Source organism: Kryptolebias marmoratus, linkage group LG1 (genome assembly GCF_001649575.2).
Source record: "Kryptolebias marmoratus isolate JLee-2015 linkage group LG1, ASM164957v2, whole genome shotgun sequence".
Classification (NCBI taxonomy): Eukaryota; Metazoa; Chordata; class Actinopteri; order Cyprinodontiformes; family Rivulidae; genus Kryptolebias; species Kryptolebias marmoratus.
In genome coordinates, this window is record NC_051430.1 from 3136400 (window position 1) to 3160870 (window position 24471).

A 24471-nucleotide genomic window follows, 5' to 3' on the forward strand; every position below is an offset into this window, starting at 1 on the left:
TTCTGGGAACCTAATGAAGTACACACATATAAAGGAATAATTCATTTGAGTCACCATATTTCAACCTAACCTCATTTTTCTATGCCTTGGTATGAAAAACTAATGAATAAGTTGATCCTGCCATAGTAAAAGATTCCAATGGCTCTATAGAACCCACTGAGATAGATTCTTTACTGGTTGACAGGGGATTAAAAACAAAAGCATTAAATACAATCCATATAATCCTACCATGACCATGAAGCCACACAAAGCCGACCAAAGGATGTTGGCTGTTTCTTTTATATTGTGTTAAGTAGTGGGACGGATCACAAAAACAGGAGTTATCAAAAATAAGGTTTGTGCATTTTGTGATTTTGGAAAGGGGAAAAAACCTGAAACCTACAAGACAAGACTAAAATCTCTCAGTCCACAGAAGCTGAAATCAACAGTTTTCCATGAGCCAGTTTCATTTTGTAAATAAATTCAAATATGCAGGGTTTCCCCCAGAAAAGAGGCTAAGCCCGGTGGAAGGTGGCCGTTCACCGGCCGATCACCGGCTGACCGTGATTTAGTTTAAAAAAAAATATTAAAGTTGACAAAAAAGTTGAAAATATGGTTATTTATTATGTGATATTGTAAAATATTTATGTCAAATATTTACACAACTAGTTTTACAAAAAGGTACTTTTGAAATACTTTTTTTAAACAAAAATTCATTGCACCTAATTTAAGTCACATTTACAAATAAAATAAATTAACATAAATGAAAAAGTGCAAACAAGACACCAACACACGTCTCATGTCAAGGCCAATGAATAACTAACTTTCATTCTCTTCATTCATTAGCTCCTCAAAGTACTCCTTCCATCCTCCCATCCCACTCTCCTCTCTTGTTAGAACATTACCATTTCTATCTTTAACAAGCCTAACCTGCTGCACATTCTTTCCAGCCTGGTCCTTCTGTCTTGCCAGTCGATACAAGTCCTTCTCTCCCTCCTTAGTGTCCAGCCTCTTGTACAACTCATCATACACCACCTGTTTTGCCTTTGCTACCTCCCTCTTTGTCATACCTTGCATCTTCTTATATTCCTGTCTACTCTCTTCAGTCCTCTCACTGTCCCATTTCTTCCTGGCTAACCTCTTCCTCTGGATGACTTCCTGCACTTCACCATTCCACCACCAGGTTTCCTTATCATCTTTTCTCTGTCCAGATGACACACCAAGTTCCTACCTGTCTCTCTAATCACTGTGGCTGTAGTAGCCCAGTCATCTGGAAGCTTTTTCTTACCAGCCAGAGCCTTTAACAGCTCCTTTCTGAACTCCTTACAGCGCTCTTCCTTCCTCAACTTCCACTATTTGCTCCTCTTCTCTATAGATATAAATATATATTTTTGAAAATCAACATAAAATTGCATTACTATTTGTTCCCTATGCATCATAAAGAAATACACTAAATCTAGCCCCATATTGAGTATCAGTTGTTTCCCATAAAAGTTAGAGAAAAAACAATGAAGAAGAAGCAAAATGTGTTGTTAGAAGGACATGAAGTGTTCACAGTCTTATGTCACTCCTTCACACTGACACTGAACACAAGTAATAGTAATAGTAAAAGGTTTAGGCCCTTTCATATATAACTCAAACCTTCGGTATGTAGTGTTTTGCTGATTGTTGTTCTTCATTATTTTTTCTCTAACATCTTTTGGGAAACATGTGAACAAACACAGGAGTAGAATTACTGTGTTATGGGCCTCAGGTGAAGCTGTTTCAGTATATTCTGTGGTGATGAAGTCAAAGGTTTGGCTGAAGGTATTGTGGTGATGAACTACACAAAGCTAAAGCAATTTAACTTGAATAGTGTTTTTGATGCCTCCTGACTGGTTTTCCAGTGCATAAACGTGTTGTTGCTATCTAACAATTGTTAGAAAAAACTCTATTGTTGGATTTGGGTTAGAATTTTCAATTGTAATACATCAAGTGAATAAATAAATACCATGTAAGTTCAGTCTGTGCTGACGGAAATAACTCTAACATCGTTAAGCATCCTTCCAAGTATTCTGATGTCAGAGAAATCATATGGTGGATTGTCTAACGTACAACAAAAAAAAAACTACTGAGGGAATGACTTTTTCATGGAGGAACAAATATGAACACTAAATGAACAGTATGTGCCCTTGACAGTGTTTTCTGAGAGAGGCAGAGGCAGGCAGAAACACCAAACACCGCCTCCTACTTTCTCAACAATTTTATTTAATTGTCTTACCATTTCTGACATGAAACAATTCTGTTAATTTTGTAGACAAAACATTTTACTCATTGTTTCTGTCAACCATCTTTTTTGCCAGACAAAAACTAGACAATAATTAAATGATGTCAACTACCACATGGGTTTGTTTACCTACAGAAGCAGACAAAGTCACTGAAAATAGGTCAAATGTTAGACTTACTGGTCCAGATAAAGTTTCACAAAAGCTGCATGTGTTTAAATGCACATGATCCATGATATTTATTCTAGAAAGTTGTCTTACTCGTTCTCTTTTCTCGTGTTTAGCAGCTGATTCATTCTTATATTTCCACCTAAACACCTTCTCCAAGATTCTGCATTTGGCCGATTCCATCATATTTCTTTACCTTTTCCCACATGGCTACATACATCGAGACATCTCTGCTGTTGTGCTGAGTAATTGTTACTGAAAAGTAAATTACTGACTCCAAACAGCAACAGACAAGGCTGTAGGAAACCAGACTGAAGTCTGACTAACTCTTATATTCAGTTAACCTGTTAATCTTAGACCTGCTCTTCCTCAACACCGTGATAATAGTAATACATTGAGATCTTTGATGTAAATTTTTTGTCAGAATTTCAGTGTTAAAATAATTACTGGTCAATGCCAAATTTATGTTTTAATTTAAATATTTATTCTATATTACTATTGGTTTTAGTTGTAGTAGCATTAACATTGTTTGTCCTACTTCTTTCAGTGTTGAACAATCTGTATCCTTTTCAGTGATGACAGATTCCCTGTCCCTTTTATGTTGCAATTGAAAAAAAAAGACCAGATAAATAAAATTGTGCTTTATATAATAAAATTTAATTATATTTTTCTGTGTACTGCCCATGTAAAGCTTACATATTAATAGGCATGTAACCTGAGGGTAAACATTGATTTAAAAAAACTTCCTTAACTAGATTTACAGTAGATTTTGTCAACTAAAATATGACATTCAGTCAACTAAAACTAAAATGATTATTGAGACGAAAATATAACAATCATTTAAGTCAAAAGAAAACAATTAAAATTAATTCAACTTTGCTGTTACCACTGCAAAAGTTTCAGTTCTTGTTAAATGAAAGCTGCCATTAGTATATGCACCACCATTTACCAAATAAGATGCACGTTACAGAATATATCATTGGTTAATATGAAGTGTCTGTCTTTGAATTTTTTTTCTCCTTTTTTTAAAAAAGGTACTCATTGCAAGGTATGAAATCAAACATAAAAAGGTTATCCTGAACTATATCAAGTGGTGCAGTTTAAAAGTGTATACTGTATGGCTTTTTCCCATAAACATTGCAAAACAATTTTGAAATGCAGGTACGCACTCATTGTAAACAAAGAACTCAGCTAAATCTGCCTAAATCCAGGTGAAAGTGTAAGTCATGTAATTGTCCTACATCAGGCTGTGTAGGTAAACAGATATAATGGAAGCATAGAAACTTAAAGTTGCTTAGGTGAAAATATAAGACTGGATCTGCTGCTAAACATGAAAAAAAAGGGAAAGAATAAATATCAGGGATCAAGCAGTGAAGTGGAGAACCATACAGACAGAGCTCAATATTTAAATACAGGCAGCTTCTACAAACTTATCCTAGATCGGTAAGTTTACCGATTTAACCAAACCTTTATTTTTATCGGCTAACTCTACTTAACAAATCTGAGCTGACATACGTACCAATGCATCACTGTCAGACTTCACCATTCCAAAGGGTTCTTCCATAGAAGTTGTCATTGTTGATCTATTTTCAGTCACTCGGGCTGTTTCAGTAGGTAAACAAACTGATGCGGGTAGTTCGTAAAACTTGTGACCCACAGGGAAGCTGGTCCCGTTTTGGCTTTAACTTGGGGGTCTACCCCAGACATCTTTCCATACTCAGTCATTGAAGGAAATGCAACACTGGAAGTGAGACAAGGGTTCAGGGATCATGTACAAACTGCAAAGTTCAGGGGGTTCAAAGGTTTCAGGAGTGGAAGGCTGTTTAAAAAAAGTATGGGTCAGCCCCCCTTGGTCAATTGCAAGGGGGTCTGGTGGCCGTCCCCCAGAAAAATAATTAAATTTAGAACATGCATTTTCATAGTATTTGGAACAAGGTTGGCAGAGTGTTTGAAGAGTCCAAAATCAGCAGTTTCTGAAGAGAAATTGTGAAATTTTTTGACTTTTTTGAGGGACTGGGAGAGCTTTCAGGAAATCGGATGGAGAATTTATTAAGCCAAGACAAGGAACTATCAATCGAGGCAGTAAACCTGAAATAAGTAATCTTGTAAAATAGATTTGAATAAAAACAAACTCACTGGAGGTTTGAAATAGATTTGTCTTGGCTTTTTCTTTTTGGTTGGTAGAATCCAACCGTTCCTTTCTTGAACATTCCAACATCTGTCTTCCACGGCCTGGAAAAACGATGCAGTTTCACGCCCCCAACATCGACCAATCAGAAGCCTCCGCATTGAAATGAAAACTCTTGTCCAATCAGTGGTAGTGTTACAACAACGGCTCTTGCTTGCTTTCTTGCTCAAAGATTGCTGTGCTCTTGGTTTGACAAAAATGATCAAAAACAAACTTGGGGAGGAAGAAAATCACCATTTATAGTGAATAAAATTACATTTTGCATCGTTATGCAGATCGGGGATAACAGAGGGACTCTTCTAGGCAAACCTTTACAAAATATTTGGGGTCAATCAATGAAAAGTAGCTTGCAAAAATGCGGCTGAATTAAGATTTTTTTACAGCAATTCTCACCGGCTGCCAGCTACTGCTGTCCCCCCTGAAAGTTAGGCTATAATATTCAGTAACACCAATAGAATTGTCTTGTTTTCAACTAAATCACATCACATTTACTGTAGGAATATGACAATAATGTCTTTTTCCAATGTCATTCCAACAGTTAAATTAGAAACATGGGAGTTTGAATAATTTTATAGAGGTTTTATCCTCACAGTGCTTATTAGTGGTTGTTAAACATTCGTTCAGGTGGGAGTTTGACTTGTTTTGATTAAGATTAGACTGAAGTATATTGTCTACCATCTGGGGGGCATGCTGGCCTGCTTTTATAAGGTTGTATACAATAAATCTGACCTAATCTCATCTCTGTTTTGTTATATTACACTCTAAATGCACCAAATCGCATCAAACCATTTTTTGTTTTTATTTCTGTGGTAGAAAGCAGACCCCAAGCTGTTCTTCTACTTGAAAATAATAGCTTTGTATTATTTTGGGGGGAAATCACTGCCTTGATATGTAAGATGTAAGCAATTGTGTTTCTCTTTTTAGATGCGGAGCCATTCCTCAAACACGGTTAAATATATGACAAAAATCGATTGCTGTGACTTAAATAACAACGAAAACAGTAACAGATAATTGGATCAGAAAAAATGCAACACATACAATACACACAAACAATCTAAATATATTTAAATAAACAATAAAATAAGTGCTTGCAATATTAAGTGCTTAAGTGCAGTCTATTGAGTGTTTTGAACACATTTTAGTATTTAAAGTTGTCCCAGACGTACATGTTTGTCCCACATGTTGCTGGTTTGGTTCAGGTCAGCCTAGTCACTGATACATATTCAACTATTTGCAAAAACTGTCAGACAATCAGTTATTCTTTTAAAAAAAACATGTCGAAATCCAGATTTCGACATGTTGTGATGGCTGTTTTTCCTATAATGAACTAAACACTGATGTTATCCAACCTTCACAAATTTAACCCAGCATCCACAAAGAAAACAACTCAACAGTAAAAAACAGAGTGTAATTATAGAAACACCAGGCTACTGCAGCCTAAGCGCTTTTTTGCTTAACCTGCAAAAAAGTCGCTGCAGGGAAACCTAGGCTACTTTAGTCGGTAGCTACTGCTGAAAAGCCTTACCAGGAGCCGGAAAGTGCTTCAACATCAATAAGGTTCGGAGTTTCGTCCTCAGGTATAAAATTTTCTCCGCGGAAAGTCCACACAGCGGAGGGTCCTGCGGAGCCAGTCTCTCTGAATGAGAGCGGGGGGCGGAGCCACGGTCACCAGCTTTGGCTCCAGGGTATTTCGCCCTAAACTCTGCCTGCCAGGCTAAACTCCTGAAAAGACACTGCATGTCTATGGGAGGAGTCTGCCATGTTTATGTTTAAAAGAGCAATTTTTAACCACCTTTCAGACTAAAAAAAAGCTTGTATGGAGCCACAAAATCTTGTCTCTTAAAACAACATTTTTTTGTTTGTATATATTTAAAAGAAAAGTATAGTTGATGTTGTACTTTCTGTTTATATGCTGCTTATTTTGAAGTAATTCGTAATGCCAGCTGCTTTTCTAAGGTTGATCATTTCATGTTGAGACATGCCAAAGCTGTAGCTGTTTTGTTCAAATTAAAAAAAAAAACAATAGCATAATGCAGTCTAATCCAATATCACAGGATGTCAGAGTATGTAATGTTTGATATGGAAATTTTAGCTCAGTCTGTGTAAAACTGACTGCATTTTAACCTGCCTTTTGTTATTTCTACTGCAGAGTCTGTACAGTGTTTTTAAATCTCACCTGAAAACTCCCTTTTTTACTCTGGGTTTTAATTCAAGTTCAGTTTGATTTCCATCAGATCTTTTATATTGTGGTGTTTCCTTGCTTTAGTTTGTTTTTAGCCTATTTTATTGTACTTGTTAGTTTTTATGTTTAATTTTCTCACTTTATTTGATCGCTAGTTTTTCCTGATTGTTTTTAACCAATATCTCAGCTCCTTTTTCACCACAACACCAATGGACAATGGATGTATCATGTATGGATGAGCAATCTGCAAGCAGTAATACCCCTCAGGTTACCAGAATGAGACACCATTCAAAGACGATCATTAGAAGAAAAAGAAACAAGGATACATTGAGAATCTTTGTTAAAATGCGCAAAGAGCAACAGTATAAATCAGTTGGCAGCACAGCAGCTAAAGCACTATGAAAACAACTTTCAAAAGGCTGCTGTTTGGCAAAAATAATTTAAAAATTAAATCTGTAAAAAATAAATACTGGAGCTACTGTAACATACAGTCATTAGAAAGGGGTCGTTCTACAGTAATGATGCTTTTATTATGCCCTCTCTCAAACTGATCCATGGTATTTTTGCAAAGTTGTTAAATGAATACTTCTAGACATATATGTGGTGACTGATAATTAGGAGAAAAACAAACTGAGAAGAAAATCTGTTTTCTGTTGTATGAAGCAAATTCCAAGTAGCTAATGCATGTGACCTGCCACCTAATGAAAAAACAATCTGCAAATACTGTAGTTTCCTTTAAAATACAGGAAACACTAAAAGAAAGGTGCCATCTATTGGTATAAATAGTCCAGGTAAACAAAAATGGGAGCTCTATTAGGAAGACCAACTTTGTTTAGAAACTGTTAACATTAAGGGAAAATTCTGGAGAGACTGTAGCTTTCCTGTTTGTTTGCTTAAGACTTTAGTAAACTTTTCTGAGTTTTGTTGTTACTGTTCTTGCTGTTGAATAAAGCTGATGTGCCAGTAAAGAACTCCTAGTTTTTCAGCTTAGTGAGGGCCTGAGTGTCTTCTATTTTTTATGATTCTATAAATACAATTATGTCAAATTTGGGGGTTTTGTTCTTTGAATAAACTTTTCTTTTAGGTTCATTGAGATGTTGTGTTTGAATAAAACTGTTTTTAGACATTTCTGCCATGTATAAAATGTATTAGGCTGTTATCATTTATTTGATGCTATGGCTTTGTTTCAGTTTTTGTTGTTGTCGATGATGATTTAGCAAGTTTTATTTCTCTCAAACTCTTAAATTCTGTGAGTAACTTTTTTTGTCACTTAAAAGTGTTAATATACGCCTGAAAATCAATATAAAAGGGGCCCTGATTTGGCTATCCATTAGCATAGACTGACAGCGTTGCTATCCATCCCTTTAAATAAGTAATCATCTCGTATTTGAAACTCAAAGATGCTCTCTATATAAAACTGATAAGAAACACACCTTGTTTCTTATATTTTAGACCCAGTGCAAATCATTTTATTGGTAAAAAAAAAAAAAAAGAAGAAGTAAACTGTAGTACCAGTGAGACTCTTTAGCTCTTCTTGACGGTGTCTTTTGTGTTTCACCTCAGTCTAAACAGAATCCATCACTCATGGTTAGAAGTCACAAGTTGCATGACCTCTCAATGAGAAGTGATATCTCACTGTTATGATAAAATTAATAAAAGCTCAAAAAAGAATAAAATATCTCACATCTGCAGCATATCGTTTAAGCTACTGTCTATCCATTAAGTTGGACATCTTTTTCATGTAAATTGATATATATATATAGTTGGGTTAGGTGGGTATCTTTTTAGTACTTTTTGTTTAAACAATTGTAATTTTGTGTTTAAGTCATTGTGTCTCGATAAAATGATAGAGAGTATTCCCAGGGAGGAGAGAGTGGTGATCGGAGCAGATCTGAATGGACATGTTAGTGAATTAAACAGAGAAGATGAGGAAGTGATGGAGAGGTTTGGTGTCAAGGAAAGAAACCAGGAAGATCAGATGGTGGTGGATTTTACCAGGAGGATTGAAATGGATGTAGTCAACACCTATTATTAAACGATGGAGGAACACAGGGTGACCTATAAGAGTGGAGGCAGGAGTACACAAGTAGACTACATTCTGTGTAGAAGAGGGAACCTGAGGGAGATTACAGACTGTAAGGTTGTGGTAGGGAGAGCGTGGCCGGACAGCATTGGATGGTGGTGTGGAGGATGAGTGTTGTGGTGAAGAAGAGGAAAGGAGAGAGAAAAAAAAACCTATGTAAAAATTATATTAAAATAGAAAAAAGTTCAACATGTTCATGATCTACTTAAGTGGAGATCTCCAAGTATGACTTTTTTTTGTAAAGGATGCAAAACACCAACTTTTTTTTGTCTCATCTTCACACACTCCAATTTTTTTTTCCTGGTGACAGTTTCTTAAATAAAAAAAATAAAAATAAAATCCTGTACCATGCAGCAGTGTGCTGGACAGTTTGTTTAGGCAGTTTGACTAAAGGTTAAACTGAATGTTGACTTCCAAAGTCTGTACTAAGAACCAGAACAAATATTGCATTGTTTCTTCAAAGTGGATGGCTACTCCTGATGAGGACGTGCCTCTGCATGTTTTATGTTATATAGATAATAGGAACAAATATTTGGTCCTCAGCAGCTTTTATACTTAAACCTTAAATGAACAAAACACACAATATATTACACTACACCATTATTTGTTATTACCAAAGTCAAATAAAATTAAAACCAATTGATAAACCTTTGGCTGATCTTTTATATCAGCTTTTATTGGATATATACAGAGATGGAAAGAGTACAAAAATAATGACTCAATTTACTCAAGTATAAGTAAAGTTATTTGTATAAAAATATACTCAGGTAAATGGTAAGTCATTGATGGTTTACTTTGAGTAAACATAGAGGAGTCTCTCCTGCAGAGCACAAAGGACAAGAGGATTTTTTTTTCAAAAGAGCTCCTAAATTACATAAAGACCTAATCATTTAATTTTCAGTTACTAGATAAAACATGCCCAGACATGATATTTAAAACACAGAAAAAAATTAATTGTTATTTCAGTTCAGACCATCCTACAGTGCTCAACCTGTTCAACAATAAAACACAAAGCAGCTGGTAGAAAAACTCTTAAATAACCTGCTCCTGCTCTAGATTTTAATCACAGCTCATTCCTGTGGCTACAGTGAGACAGTGCTTGCTCACAGAGACATGACACAGCATGAACATAAACACTGGAAGGTAAGAATACATGTCAGATTTCTAATAAGAACAAGTTCAGGTGTCATGAGGTTCTGATCCCTGATCAGTGGATCACCAGAGGGCTGAACTATGAAGTGGTTTACAGTTTGGCTGCTATGATGGTTTGGCTGCTATGAGTTTAAGCCTGGTTAGATCACCATGGTAACAGAGACTGAGTTTAAGCCTGGTTAGATCACCGTGGTAACAGAGACTGAGTTTAAGCCTGGTTAGATCACCGTGGTAACAGAGACTGAGTTTAAGCCTGGTTAGATCACCATGGTAACAGAGACTGAGTTTAAGCCTGGTTAGATCACCATGGAAACAGAGACTGCTGCTCCAGAGCAGGTAATGAGTTAGCACCTGCCAGTAAGAAGCTCTGTCGCTGCACTGATTCTTTTCTTATTGAGAGCCCAAATACACGTTTACATTTTAACTTACTTTTTATTCAGTAGGATTTTAAACAGTAAAATTACAGGTTGGAATAATTACTTTAAAAGTGCAAAACACACTAAATAATAATGTACTGCTGTGTTAACAATTAATGTAATAACCCTCACCTCCTTTACACAAAAAAAACAAAAAATATTTAAATAATCTAATTAAACACATACTATGTGATATATTTTTTTAAAAAACGTCACCAACCCCCCGTAGCTGTTGTAGTAAACTTCGGTGCTTTACTTAAACTGGACGTACCTTCCCCTCTACCTGCTGGGTGAGTGTGGTACCGCCACAAGACGCCATGTTTGATACACAACAGCGCTGCGGACGAACTGGAGGAAGTGGAGCACTTCTCCAGATGGCAAGGGCCGAACAGGCAGCTGACATCGATTTAAAATAATCTAGTCTTTTCCCATATGGTTGGGAAGTTGTCCAGCTAAAATATCCAGGCCGGAGCGGTCCGTGGGAGGTACTTTTCAACATTCTCGAGCCGACTCCCGCAACAGACGGAGATGACTTCCTTGACCCAGAGAAGTTCGGGCCTCGTGCAGAGGCGAACTGAAGCCTCGCGCAGCGCCGCCGACAAAGACCGTACGCTGGGCCAAGAGGACCACGATGAGCCCCGGCGGGGAGACGAGCCGGCGGACGACGATAGCGGAGACTCTAAAGAAACACGGCTGACCTTAATGGAAGAAGTGCTGCTGTTAGGACTAAAGGACCGAGAGGTAACAGCGGACAGATTCTGCTCTCGAACAGCAGAATAAGGAAAGCGAGAGATGTTTTCCTACTAATGTAGCTTCAGATAACGATAGCTTACTTGTTGGTTTAATGCTAAAAGCTAACAACAACACAGGCCTCTTGCTTCGTTTATTTAAAGACTATTATATGAAAAGACGAGCTGTTTAAAGGATCGTATAAAGGTTTTATTGGTGTGTTCATCTCAGAGAAGTTTAACACAGCTCTGTATGCAGTTACTGTAGTGTTTTGTCAATCCTCGACAGCAGGCTGTCTTAAAGCAAGCAAGAAAATGGCTGGTAGACGCAGTTCCCGATCACACGTTACCCTTCTTCATCACAGCTTTCCATGGACCTCACACTTTATTCATCCAATACCAACACGATGTTTACAGTCGGAGCGATGAGGTTTTTACCCGTGTCAGGCGGTGTCTTCCTTAGTTTGTAGCGTTAGCAAAATATGTCATGAACCACAGGGCGGCTTTTAACGAAACTCTCAGAAAATAATCACTGGATGTCCATCTACAACCGATTAATGTGTCGAATGAAACCGATTCAAGATGGCCGCCATAACTAATCGCACAAAAACAATTATAACTAAAGTTTGGTGTGGTAGTAGCTGACGCTGATCCCCAACACACATTCTGAGAGCCATTAGGTTGTGTAAGAAATTAGTTAATGGAAGAACATTAAACAATTTAAAGTCATCTGTCTGTTACCAAAATATCTTGTGAACCACTGGATGAATTTTAATGAAACATCAAGGAAATAATTATTGCATGTCTCTCTACCAGTGACTGGATGGCTGCCACAGCCAACTGACTTTAGAAAACACAACAATGCTCATAACACAGTCCATTTTACAGATATTGTGCTGAACTTAGTGTGGTAGTAGTCGAGAGTCGTTAATATGCACTCTGATCTGGACATTTCGCAGTTTCGCATGAGATTGTGCATAAAGTTATATGCCAGGTTGACCAAAAAAAACAATTACAACTCCCAGTTTAAAACTCTGGCTTGAAAACTGGCAGATGATATTTATTCCTTCAAGGAATGCTGGGCCTTTAATTTATATATATATATATATATATGGGTGTGTGTGTGGAAATGCATGTGTTGAGGTCTTTTTTCCCTCATAACTGGGCTCCGTTTTGTGTGCAGGGCTACACCTCGTTCTGGAATGACTGCATATCATCAGGGTTGCGAGGGTGCATGCTGATTGAATTAGCCCTGCGAGGACGCCTCCAGCTGGAAGCCTGTGGCATGAGGAGGAAAAGTCTACTGACCAGGAAGGTAGAACTAATTTTTGCTGCGTAAGTTCTTGTAAATAGTTTAAACGAATGTCATTTTGGACTTTGCAGCCCAACTGGTGCCTACTTGTTTTAGACACAGCTTACATTTTAGTGAAGACATGTAACATTACCTTTTGGCATTCCAAAAGAGATGGTTGCTTTCAGCACACATAAGATGTATCTAAATAGGAAAGTTAAGAGTGAAAGTGAATTGGGGGGATTTGATTTAGGGCAAAGTAGTTTTGTATGTGTCTTCATTATGCCCACATATAAATTTCTCATGTTTTAGCAGCACCCCAACTGTAGAAGAATAAGGTAAAATGGTATCTGCTGCAGCAACTTAAGTCAACAAATTTATTTTTGTAAGTGAGTATCTTAATTCTGACTGATACTTACAGGTAATCTGTAAGTCGGATGCTCCAACCGGTGATGTGCTTTTAGACGAGGCTTTAAAACACATCAAAGACACCCAGCCACCTGAGACTGTGCAGAGCTGGATTGAACTGCTGAGTGGTAAGTTCTGCTGTTTCTGTTTGTCCTTAGTGTTAGCAAAACATCTCATGAACCACTGGATGTAAATTTATACCAGTGTTACTGTGGACACTGAAGGCACAGCCCTATAATCCATGACAGGAAGGCTGCCACAGTCAAGTGACAGAAAACACAAACATAGCTGAAACTCTGCCAGTTCTGCAGATATTGAGCTCAAATTTGGTGTGGAAGTAGCTGAGCGTTATCCTCAACACATACTCCAAGTGCTACATCTTGTGCACAAACAAGGACATCAGTAGGGTCTGCTGTTGTTTCTGTAAAATATTCAATACATTCAAACATCTGCGAAGACTGGAAAGTTTAACCTGTAAAAATCCACCACTAGGCCTGTCACAATAACAAATTTTGCTGGGCAAATAATTGTCTCAGAAATTATTGCGATAAACAATAATATCGTTTGGAGACCGTTTTAAACTAATGCAATGATCATAACATAATAGTGCAAGTACATCCTCTCAAAGATTAATAAACTTTAATTTCAAAAGAACACTGGAACTGGAACATAAATAAAAAATAAAACAACTGAAAACAAAAATAAAATGGACTCCCAGTCTCAGTTAACAAAAAATGTACTTGAATAAAAACTAAAAATTAAAAAAACAAAACGGAAATAAAACCTACATTCAACTTAAACAGTACGGATTATTAAGTCTGTAAACTTAACTGCCCTTCAAAAAGTAATAATCATTAGTTTTATATAGAGAAGACGGACAGAACTGCCAGTTTTATAAACAAAAGGTGCAAACAAACAAACGCACACAGTGACAGGAGAACAAATGTGACATACCGGCTCACAAAGGTTCAGCGGTTCGCCTCGGTCATTCAGTTTGAAGCTGAAGTGCTCCCACACCGCTGCTGTTACTTCAACCTTCAAACCAATTCCATTTTGTTTTTACCCCCAATATCAAATCATGTTCTTTAGCTTGCTAACTCCTCACAGGGGCTAATGCTGCAGAGATTACAGACGATGAGCCCTGGCTGGCTACCTGACGCGATAGGCCACGCCCCCCCCTGACTCTAAAAGAAAGGGAGGGGTCAGAGAAGACCACGGAGCCTTTTGTCCTCCAGTGTCTTTGGTAGAAAGAGAGAGAGAGACACGAAGAAATGATAACGCCAATAAATTAAACTTATCAACTTCATTTTGCTTATTGTGTGATGAATTGATTTATCGTTTATCGCGACGGGCTTATCCACCACAGTAAAAGACATGCATTGGCAGCCTTCAGCTGTTCTGCACAGCTTCACTATGAACCCAACATCGGCGCTGTTTTATTTGGTGAATATAATATAACTTAATGCTTCTTTGACTGCTTCTGTGATTGACTCAGCAGATTGTAGCTTATAGCTTTGCTGTGTCTGTAAGGTCAAATTAGATCAGAAGGTGGTCCACGACTTAGGAGTGATTAAGTACAGACTACCAAACCTGTGAAGATAAAAGGGATCCAGACTACCTCTGAATGTGGTCTGAATAAGTTCAGTGTGCATTAAGGCCGTTCAGACCTGCATTTAGCACCACCCGCTTGTATTCCAGTCACTCAGGTTTTAATTTAAAAGCACTTTTGAACTTTTCTGTTTTCTTTGTTACAGCATATTTTACTGACAGACTTGATGAGCACATCATGTATTATGACATTTACTGTCTTTATGTATCTGTGAATCATTTTTACGTTTTTGTTTTAAATCACTACACTTTCAGGAGAGACGTGGAACCCCCTGAAGCTACATTATCAGCTGAGGAACGTCCGTGAGAGGTTGGCCAAAAACTTGGTGGAAAAAGGTGTCCTCACCACAGAGAAACAGAACTTCTTGCTTTTTGATATGACCACACATCCTTTGACCAACAACACCATCAAGCAGCGTCTCATCAAGAAGGTGCAGGAGGCTGTTCTAGACAAATGGGTGAATGACCCTCATCGAATGGACAAGCGAATGCTCGCTCTTATCTTCTTGGCCCATTCGTCTGATGTTTTGGAAAATGCCTTTGCCCCGCTGCTAGATGACCAGTATGACCTGGCCATGAAAAGAGTACGGCAGCTTCTAGAACTTGAGCCTGAAGGGGAAAGCTTAAAGGGCAACACCAATGAGCTGTTATGGGCCGTTGTAGCTGCTTTCACTAAATGAGACTACAGAATTCAGCCTGTAGGTGGTAATGTGGGTGGACTCGGGGGCAGGAACAGAGTACTAATCCCAACATGAGAACTTTATCTACCTTGGACTTTTAGACTGGGCAACTCTGTTCTTTTCATGTTTCTGCCTTTTTATTTTTTTTCCTTTCAAATAAATGTTCTTGTCTATCTTTATTAGCACCCCCCCTCCATTTTATTTTATTTTATTTTTTTGCCATTCATAACGGGCGATGGTGTAATTGCCTGTGTCTGTATGTTGCTTTTACTGTCTGTTTCATGATGGATTTTAATGGAACTTTTAATTATTGGATCTATATTTACAACTGATTAATTTTTGGAGTCAACCTGATCCAAGATGGCCACCACAGCTAATAATTCACTTTACCCAACACTGAAATGGCTCAGACCCATTCAGTTTAACAGATCTGGAGCTAATATTTGGTGTGGTAGTAGCTGAGAGTCCTCCCCCACCACATATGCCCAAGTGCTAACAGATAACCTGAGGCATGGAGGGTGGCAGGTTCCTTTGTTGCTGTGTTTATTTAGCTAGAAACTCTGAACTGATGGAATTTTGAAGGAAGTATCTGGTGACAAAATGGACGGGGCAGAAATCACGCTGTTGGCTTTTCTTCTTTTGGCTTCATATTTGAACTGGTTTTTGCAGGTGAAGTTTCGTTTTGACATACTGAAGAATACGATGACTGACACATTCAAACTCGTGAAAATGCAGTGATCTTGTAAGACTGACAGGTTAAAGGGGTAGTCTGGTCATTTTTGAAGTGATGTTCTGTCAAATCCTGAAAAGTACCTTATCAGCCAGGCATGGAGCATAAAGTATGAAGAAAGAGGCAGGAGTCTTTATCCAGGTGAGGCTAATAGCTAGTCTATTTTGTTTGCGTTTGTTTTTCAGGCTTATAAAACAACATACTGGTGTGAAAGAATGCGACATTAGCTAATATTAAACCTGACACTATTTAGTTTGTCACTGTTTTCTTAGCCAAGCATTGTCTGTGTTACTAATACTTAGGAATGAATGTGTGCTCTGAACATCAAGGATGTGTAAATGCTGCCGTAAGTTGAGTAAAACTTTGGACTGACTTGACTTGATCTTCTGATCAGGCGGACTAATACAACCAGCATCCTCTCAGCACAAATGACATAATAGTTTATTCTGATATATATGTGCGTAGTAACATAGATGTTTGGTTGAGGAAACGGTGTTCTGCAAGTGTGTACAGGTTTAATATTAGCTAATGTAACGCTGTTTGATACCAGTATGTTGTTTTTGAGAGAGACTTTTCCTCTTCCCCCATCCTCTGTAATCTGTGACTGATGCCACAGATAAGGTACTATCTGACAGAACATCACTTCAGAAATGACCAGACTATCTCTTTAACATTTGGTGTTTGACAGCACCAAATGCACATGTACAATGTACGATGTTCATTAAGCCATTTCTTCTATAACAAAAACAAAGAGCAAGTTAATTTGGTAAGATCCAAGTTTGAGTGTGATAAAATTCAAAACTTTACTTAAAGAATGTATATTTCACACCTATAGTTATGCAACATATGTGACCCTGTCCTGTATAGTGACACAGCTGTCAGCAGGGTGCCAGTATGTATCAGTTGTGATGGCTCCTTCACACCTGGAGGCATTAGAAGTGTTTCAGTAAGACAGAAGTACAGACAAACATACATTTCTTAGTAACCTTAGACTCAAGAAATGTCTATAAAGTCCTGGAGTTAAAGGTTTACATTAACTAAATACTAAACTACTCTAAGAACTTTTCCTAACAGTGATTCAAAGCTTAAATATGTCAAATTGCTTTGACCTAAATGACAAATATGATGTAAATTCAATTTCTATTCTCCAACCACTGTGATGTATGTAAGTGAAAACGGTTAATTTTGTCTTTATGCAGATTTTAAGTTCATAATGAAACATGAGTTTTGTCTAACATTTTCCTATCGAATGATGTGTTTGTTATAAACAAGTTTGCATAGCAGCAGTGGGAAGCAAAAAGACATGATTGCCCACTGCCGAAGGCCAAACTGATGTTTTTGCCCATGTTTGTTTTGCTTTATAGTCTGTTAGTAAAATATCAACTTTAGCAAACACAAAAACGTCTAAAACTCAGTCAGTTTCACAGTTAACGAGTTAAAATGTGGTGTGGTAGTAGCTCAAACTAATTCCTGACATGTACTCCAAGTACTACACATCCCACATCTCTGCCTAACATTTCATGAAGGACTGCACAGATTTGAATGAAACTTCATGCACATTTACAATTAACTCTCAGTGTCACACCAAGTCAAGATGGCTGCAGCAGCTAACTGACATACAGAAAGGGCTATGACTGTCAGTTCTACTGATGTTGAGCTACAATTTGAAGTGGGAGTAGTTCGGAGTAATTCATGTAGCAGAAGAGACAAACTGCAGGGAGAGTTTATTAAAGGATGCAGAGCAAAAGGTTGCAACACTGAGACCTGCAGATGGGTGAGGCAGGCTGACAAGAACTGATCTCAGGACAGGTGAATAATGACAGGACACAGAGCAAAACTACTAAAGAACTTAACATTTTAAACTCAGGGGTAACAAGTAAAACAGAATTACAGAAACACAAAATAACAAAAATACAAAAGAAAACTGTAAATAATCAAATCCAAACAGAAACGTTGCTGCTCCACAGACAGAAGCTGCACCTTGTCAGCTGCAGAAGCTGCAAAGAAACAGTCACACATGAGAACAACTTCTTCTCATGATGAAAAGGACAGACGTCCTCTCACTGATCTGAGATCAGAACCTGATCCCAAACAGGAAATGATGTCAGAGCAGCACAAAGAGCTGGATTAGGTGAGAAGCTGCTGGTAGAGAGGACTTCTGATGTGTTTTATTAATTATTTTAGCTTTGTTCAGTTCATCACAAAGATAAACCCATGTATGTTGTGGAAGGACATGAAAATTACACACCCATACAAAGTTTTTACTGTAACCTCCATCCTGTCATTAAATGGAACAAAGTAAACTAAAACATATAAAATAAATGTAAAGCCAGTTGAAGAGTGCTGAAAGCTCTTCAGATTTTTAAGTTTTGATCTTTACAGTCCTTCAGGTTTTGGTTTTGTTGCTGTGAGCAATTTTTTTTCTGGGTCATCTGCGTTTCTTTTTGCATGTCTGAGATTTTATATATATATATATATATATGTATATATGTACATATCACACACACATATATATATATATATACACTATATTGCCTTCACTCATCCATCTTCAGGTATTCCAATCACTTCCATGCTCACAGGTGTATAAAATCAAGCACCTAGGCATTCAGACTTCTACAAACATTAATGACAACCCCAACATTCCCTAATAATTGTGTCAAAATCTGTTCCTTAGTTTTTAAGTAATCTTACTAAAAGATGGAAGGTTGAAAAAACAAGCGAACGCAACATAAGTTCCTTAACAGAGGTAAAAATGTGCACCTTACAAATACACTGAGATAGCTTCAGCTCCTTCAGAAACATTCAGCATCTTTACTCTATTTTTGTCTTTTTATGTTATTTTTAGCTTTTAGCTACTCTCTTCCTAATTGTAGCTTTTGTTACAGTTTTGCTACATTTAGCTTTTAGCTGCTGTTTTGCAAATGTTAGATTTTAGCTGGACTGGTTTTCCAGATTTATGTGTATTCTTTATTTCAATTTAGTCTTAAATAATACCTTTTAAAATGACTGGGGTTCAACCACACCAGTACAGTTTGATTATAGATCTAGGATAAGATTATATGGACAAATATTTGCTTATTCTATTACTCAGCTTGATTATTATGCTGAACAGATCAGACCTTCGGTGTCTATGAAGTCCAAAAGTTGAATGGTCAATCCAGTCTGCCACATGGCAAAAGCAAACATTTCAAACCACTTTGTTCATATTTACTTGAATATTTATTAAGCACACTGTTAAATTTGAGAAACATATGTGATGGGAAGGGCAGCACGGTGGAACGGTGGTTAGAGCTGTTGCCTCCCAGCGAGGTCGCAGGTTCACCCCTCAGTGTGGAGTTTATATGCTCTCCCCATGCATGAGTGGCTTTCCTTCCACAGACAGATCTCTGCGTCACTGTGATGGACCTGCACAGTGACTGTGACCCAGAAAGGAGGAGCAGGTAAAAGAAAATGGGAGGATGGACTGTAGCACTGGTGCTCTCAGCATGGTGTCTCATCTGGCCACAGCCCCTTCTTTTCCCCGTCGCTCTGTGCAGGTCCTCCCGTCTCTGCAGAAGAGCTGCAGCTCTATCAGGGTTATATTTGGCCTCCTGGAGGTTTCTGACTAATGCCCTCCTTACCCACTCTGTGACTTTTGGTGGATGAGCCTCTCTTGACAGGTTTGCTGTGATGGCATCATCTTTACATTTTCTAAAATCAGATTTAGGATATTTTGTTTGATAAATAAGCACGTCTCTGACCTGTGTGGAGAGATCCTTAGTTTTCATGTCTCTCGCTTGGTGGCAGACCTTACGTGTTGAACTGGTGCTGATTCTGGCTTTTATAAGAACGTGTTTATCACTTGACACATTGTTCCCAGGTGGATCTTATTTAACTCATTATGTGACTTCTGAAGGTGAAAGTCACAGTTTTAAAGCAAAGCAGGTGAATATATATGCATGCATTACTTTTCAGTTTTTGTTTTTTTTTTCTATTTTGAACAAGTTTTGTCCCCCATATAACCTAAGTAATCTAGTATTTTGGAGAATTATTGCCTTGAATCAAATTAAAATATTCAATGAAATTCCAGGTTTTAAAGAAAAAAATAGAAAGATTACCCAGAGGGGTGAGTACTTCAGTGACACACTGTACATACGTGCACCAATTGCAGTTTTCTTGGCCAGTTCCAGTTTTTAATGCTTGCAAAGATCCGATGTGCTAATTATGACTCCTATTTAAGAACAGAAGTAATAAAATATATAAAACTTCTTGTTGAATTGAACATTTGGTTAAAAATTTGACATTAAATTGTTTACAACCAAACAAAGTTTTTACATTTTCTTCCCAAGCAGCACTAGGTTACAGTTTTCTTGCCACTGGAAATCTACAAATAATATCCTTCCAGGTTATTAGACTAAAGTATCTGCACAAATAAAACCCTACAGAAACAATATTATTATTACTTTTACTTCAAGACATTAAAACAAAAAAAATCAATTTAATTTAAACTCTTAAATTAAGTTATAGCAATGTACAAGATAAAAAACATTCTGTGATTGATTTGCATTGTTTTATCAAATGAATACAGTTACAACAGTAAAATGAATGATTACAGATATATGAACGTTGGTAAAAGCAAAGGCTCCTTGTTCCATCAGCAAATCAGTTCAGCATTACTAGCTGTGATCTTACAGTAAAACGGAATAATAAAATAAACCCAACAGTCATCTACGGTCAGTGATACAGGCCCAAATATATACATATATCCACTACTGTTTGGTTTATTGCTCCTTAGCATGTTGCACCTTGACCGCTGGCTTTTTGTCTCCATCAACAAGCTTCTGGTGTAATTCCAGCTGGATACTTGACCACTCTCAGCAGAATGGGAAGAGTTCATTTAAACTGGTTGGATTCTTGGCCAACCAGCTTTTAGAAAATAGTCCACAAATCTTTAATCAAGCCGAGGTTGGCGCTTTGGGTTAGCCTGTTTTATCCAATCAGAGAGCAGTTCTGATGTGTTTGGGATCACTGTCCTGTTGGGACACATAACTGTGGCCAAGTCCACCCTCATAACCTTTCTGGGTTTTGTTAAATGCCTTACAGTGTTTTTCATTATATACATATGTTCTGACTCATACAGTGATAAGGCAGTGGAGGAGTCAGTGTCAGTGTATTGCCCCAGAACACTTGAGCACAACGCAGGGGCTGGGGGATCCTCAGACTGAAAGATGACCTGAAGCACTGGCACCAGCCCCACAGCATGATGCTGCCACCACAGGTGCTTCGTAGATTTAAAACACTCATCGTAACTCCTCCACATGTACTTGCCACTGCGGCAGAAGCATTCAATATTTGTGTCTTCTGACCATAAAACTTTTCACAAGAAGGTATTTGGTTTGTCCATGTGATCAGCTGCAGGTTTCAGTTGATTTCCAGGGTGTCGCTTTTGAAAGAGGAGCTTCTTTCTCGGTCTGCACCTTCTCAGTCCACGGTGATGGAAAACTATCTTCACTGTGGACAGAGTCATTGGTGATCCCGCAATTTCCTGTTCATGGGTAGTTTCTGAACATCCAAACCAGTTCCTTTCATCTGAGGGAGACAACAAATGCTGCCAAACAAATCTTTTTTCTACTGGCAAAGCAAAACTAGCATTTGCAGTCAATCATGATCACTAATGAGCAGTTAATAGGCTTTGGTCTTGTCATGTTAAAAAACTATTCCAACTTATTAAAACTTACTGAAAGATTTAAGTGGATTTAACCCTGTATGTAAAAATTTAACTTGAAATTAAAACTTACAATATATTTAAACATTCTTGTTTTTTACTTTTTAAATCATTTAATTTGTATGTTGTAAACTTGATCCACCTGGGAAAAAGAACAATTTAAATCAGCCATCCATGCCCATGAGTGTATGTAAAGTTGTGATTTTTTGCTATGTTTGCCTTCATGTCTCACATACCTTTAAATGATTTATTCAATTCCTTTGACTTTCAGTTCTTCTCGCACTCGGCGGAGGTACTCAGGATCTGGGTATCCAAAGCTGCAAACGTAACAGAAATGTATTCTCTTCATTGCTTATGGAAATTATACTTCATTAATGAACCTGTGGTGCTGATGGTGCTTATTATTATTTAGATGCTATTTAATCACCTAAACACAAATGGAAAAAAAATTGTTGCGGTAAAACTTTGTATCAGGCTCAAGCCCCATCCACACAGGAACTTTTTTTACCCCCAAAACCAGCTTTTTATTTGTTGTTTCAAAAAGGTTTCTATAAATCTACATGGAAATTCAGAAAACATCCGAGAACGCTGCATTAACTGTGCCACGCCTCTAACACTGTCACTAAAATACACCAGAAACAGGAAACAAGATGTAGAACATCAGCATGAAGCTTACACTTCATGTAGAAACTCAGGACTGCGTCATATTAGAAAACCCTGCAATGTTCATGTTTAATATTGCAATAAACCCAGATTTTCCTCACTTCTCACATCCTTTTCTGTCATCACTACATCTAAACCAGGATCGACCCAAATATATTCTGAACAGCAGAACATGAATGCATGTTACTTAATATATAATGACCTTTGATTTATTGCAGTCCTTTGTGATATTGATATTGTGCTGACTAAAGTTTGGATATACTGTGCAGCTCCAGCAGGAACAATAGACTGTATACATTGTACAGACTATGGTTTGAACTGTAAACACAAGAAGAAAAAAACGACAAAGCTGATGAATACTAGAACAAGAACCAAATCTATCTTGTGTACTGATGACAAAGTGGAACTGTTTCTTTATGTCACAATAAACTATAAGGCCACAGAAGTGCAGCATGGTGAGTGCTGTCAATCATAACTCAGACTTTTCAGGTCCAGTATCCACTGAGGGATGGCTGGGGGGGGGCAATCAGGGTAAATTCTGTGTCAGTCTTTTAAAACTATTCTCATTTACCACATTTTTAAATGTATCCTTGACATATATTGCAGTATTTTCTGCAGCATTTGTGGTTTATACTGTTGATAGTTCAACAAAGTGATAAAAACCTTCTTAGGGATTTCTGCTCCGCTCTGTTTAAGGTCACGTTATCGTTCTTCAGCCTTGTCTGTTCTTCGAACTAACAACAATATGAAAGTGTTGCTGTTGTTGAGAAACTGGCATCTGTAGCACAAACACAAGCATGTAATCACTTCCTGTTCCTGTTGATGCATCTGTCACGTTTGGGGTCGTAGGTCAAGTTAAAGGTGGGTCTATATGACATCATAGTTGCCCGCCCACACAAAACACAAGGCTGGTGTTGAAAACTAGGGGACCCATTTTTAAAAAAAGATTGTTTAGAAGCTCCTTAAACACTGTTTCCATGTGGGTCAAGGCTGAAACAATAAAAACGTTTGTGTGTGGACGGGGTCTCAGGAGTACCTGCCCGGTGCATTCAGTTGTCTGTGACTACAGTGTCATTAAAGGTATTAATAGTGGAGGGACATTAAGTACTGATTTAATAAATATCTGAAGAATAAAATGCAGTGTTGCCGTATAAGCATCCTTACAGAGTTGGTCCGCCTTGTGTTGATGTCTTGTGGTGAATATCGTTCCATGTGACCACATTGCTCCTGCCGCTGGTGGTGGACTGACCGATGGTGAAGATGAGTCTCTGATCGAAGGCTCGCTCAAGGAGTCGCAAGATCTTCTTGCCTTCTGGGGAGTTTGGGAGGAAAGCTTTTCTGGACACACCTTCAAATGGTTGACCAGGATTTGGATGCTCCTCCTGCAGAAAAAATTTAATTCAGCTCATTTTTTATTATTTTAGTACGCAGCATCAATTGACAAGTGGAAATGAATCTTTACTGCGAGAAACACAACATTTCACACAGAAGAGCAGTGAAGTCCAAGAACCTCTTCTATAAGCAACAAAACTAAAACATGTGACGCCGATCACATGACTTCCCCTGGATAAAAACTAATACCTCCTGATGTGTTCACAAAGTAGAATAAAAATAGGAATTTTGAGTTTCAGATGGTTTGTCACAATCAGTACTGTTCAGCGAAGCCAATCCTCCGAACATTTAAGGTCGAATGCACGCCTCACTTTGTTTAAAGATGTAGTGTTGATGTCAAGACAAGGTGTCTCATCTGCTCTTCTCAATGTTAAAAGATGAGGATGACAATAAAAAGTAATCAAAGGCCTATCTCTGTATCATCTACATCACGTTGGTCTTGTATGACCTAGACTAACCTCTATGAATAAAAGAAATAAAATCCTGTAAATCATCATCTACCATCTTTCGTGCTAGAGGTTTAATTCAGATCATCCTACGTTAAGAAGTGACAGAGTTGTAGCCGATCTTGAACTCAGAGTTTGTGTTGTAAATGTCTCTCAGCTACAGTCGCACCACATTTTGTGTTTTCTAACGCCAGTTGGCTGTAGCAGCCATTGTGAATCTGGTTGATTTCAAAAGTGAAACGGTTGTAGAGGTACATCCAGTGATGACTTTCTGCAGGATTCATTAGAATTCATCCAGTGATTCATGAGGTATTTTGATGACACACACACACACACACACACACACACACACACACACACACACACACACACACACACACACACAT

The 24471-nt window shown here is 37.8% G+C and overlaps 3 protein-coding genes across 7 annotated transcripts in view; 1 reads left to right on the top strand and 2 right to left on the bottom strand.

Annotated features, from left to right (window-relative positions):
• The window catches only part of pdzd2 (PDZ domain containing 2), a 64184-nt gene extending 57931 nt beyond the window's left edge, over nt 1-6253 (bottom strand). For all 3 annotated transcript variants that reach the window (XM_037977277.1, XM_037977272.1, XM_037977270.1), the window contains exon 1: nt 6125-6253. The gene's annotated coding sequence lies outside the window, so the exon portion shown is untranslated. The remainder of the gene's footprint in view (nt 1-6124) is intronic.
• A 4470-nt stretch (nt 6254-10723) lies between these two features.
• On the top strand, nt 10724-17272 carry golph3 (golgi phosphoprotein 3). Its single transcript, XM_017439039.3, has 4 exons — nt 10724-11173; nt 12344-12475; nt 12873-12987; nt 14723-17272. Exons 1-4 carry the CDS (start codon nt 10961-10963, stop codon nt 15145-15147), a joined length of 885 nt encoding a protein of 294 aa, XP_017294528.1. The 5' UTR covers nt 10724-10960; the 3' UTR covers nt 15148-17272.
• Nucleotides 17273-20310: 3038 nt separating this feature from the next.
• si:dkey-3h3.3 (uncharacterized protein LOC100144568 homolog) overlaps nt 20311-24471 on the bottom strand; it is an 8249-nt gene continuing 4088 nt past the window's right edge. Inside the window, exons 3-6 of one of the 3 annotated variants that reach the window (XR_003038317.2) lie at nt 23412-23629; nt 22911-23025; nt 21821-21901; nt 20311-21448 (exon numbers count right to left, since the gene is read on the bottom strand). Coding sequence is in view for 2 of the 3 variants with exons in the window: in XM_017439040.3 (XP_017294529.1) it covers nt 21832-21901; nt 23412-23629 (288 nt within the window). In the remaining variant the exon portion in view is untranslated. Of the gene's footprint in view, nt 21727-21820; nt 21902-22910; nt 23026-23411; nt 23630-24471 lie in introns of all 3 variants that reach the window. The other 2 variants (XM_017439040.3, XM_037975811.1) reach the window with 2 other exon arrangements.

What these genes read in the sequence shown, in the direction of transcription:
- golph3 (XM_017439039.3), top strand. Translation starts at nt 10,961, where the DNA reads ATGACTTCCTTGACCCAGAGAAGTTCGGGCCTCGTGCAGAGGCGAACT. An exon ending in AAAGTCTACTGACCAGGAAG is followed by an intron (nt 12,476 to 12,872) that starts GTAGAACTAATT and finishes TGATACTTACAG; the next exon opens with GTAATCTGTAAGTCGGATGC. An exon ending in CTGGATTGAACTGCTGAGTG is followed by an intron (nt 12,988 to 14,722) that starts GTAAGTTCTGCT and finishes CTACACTTTCAG; the next exon opens with GAGAGACGTGGAACCCCCTG.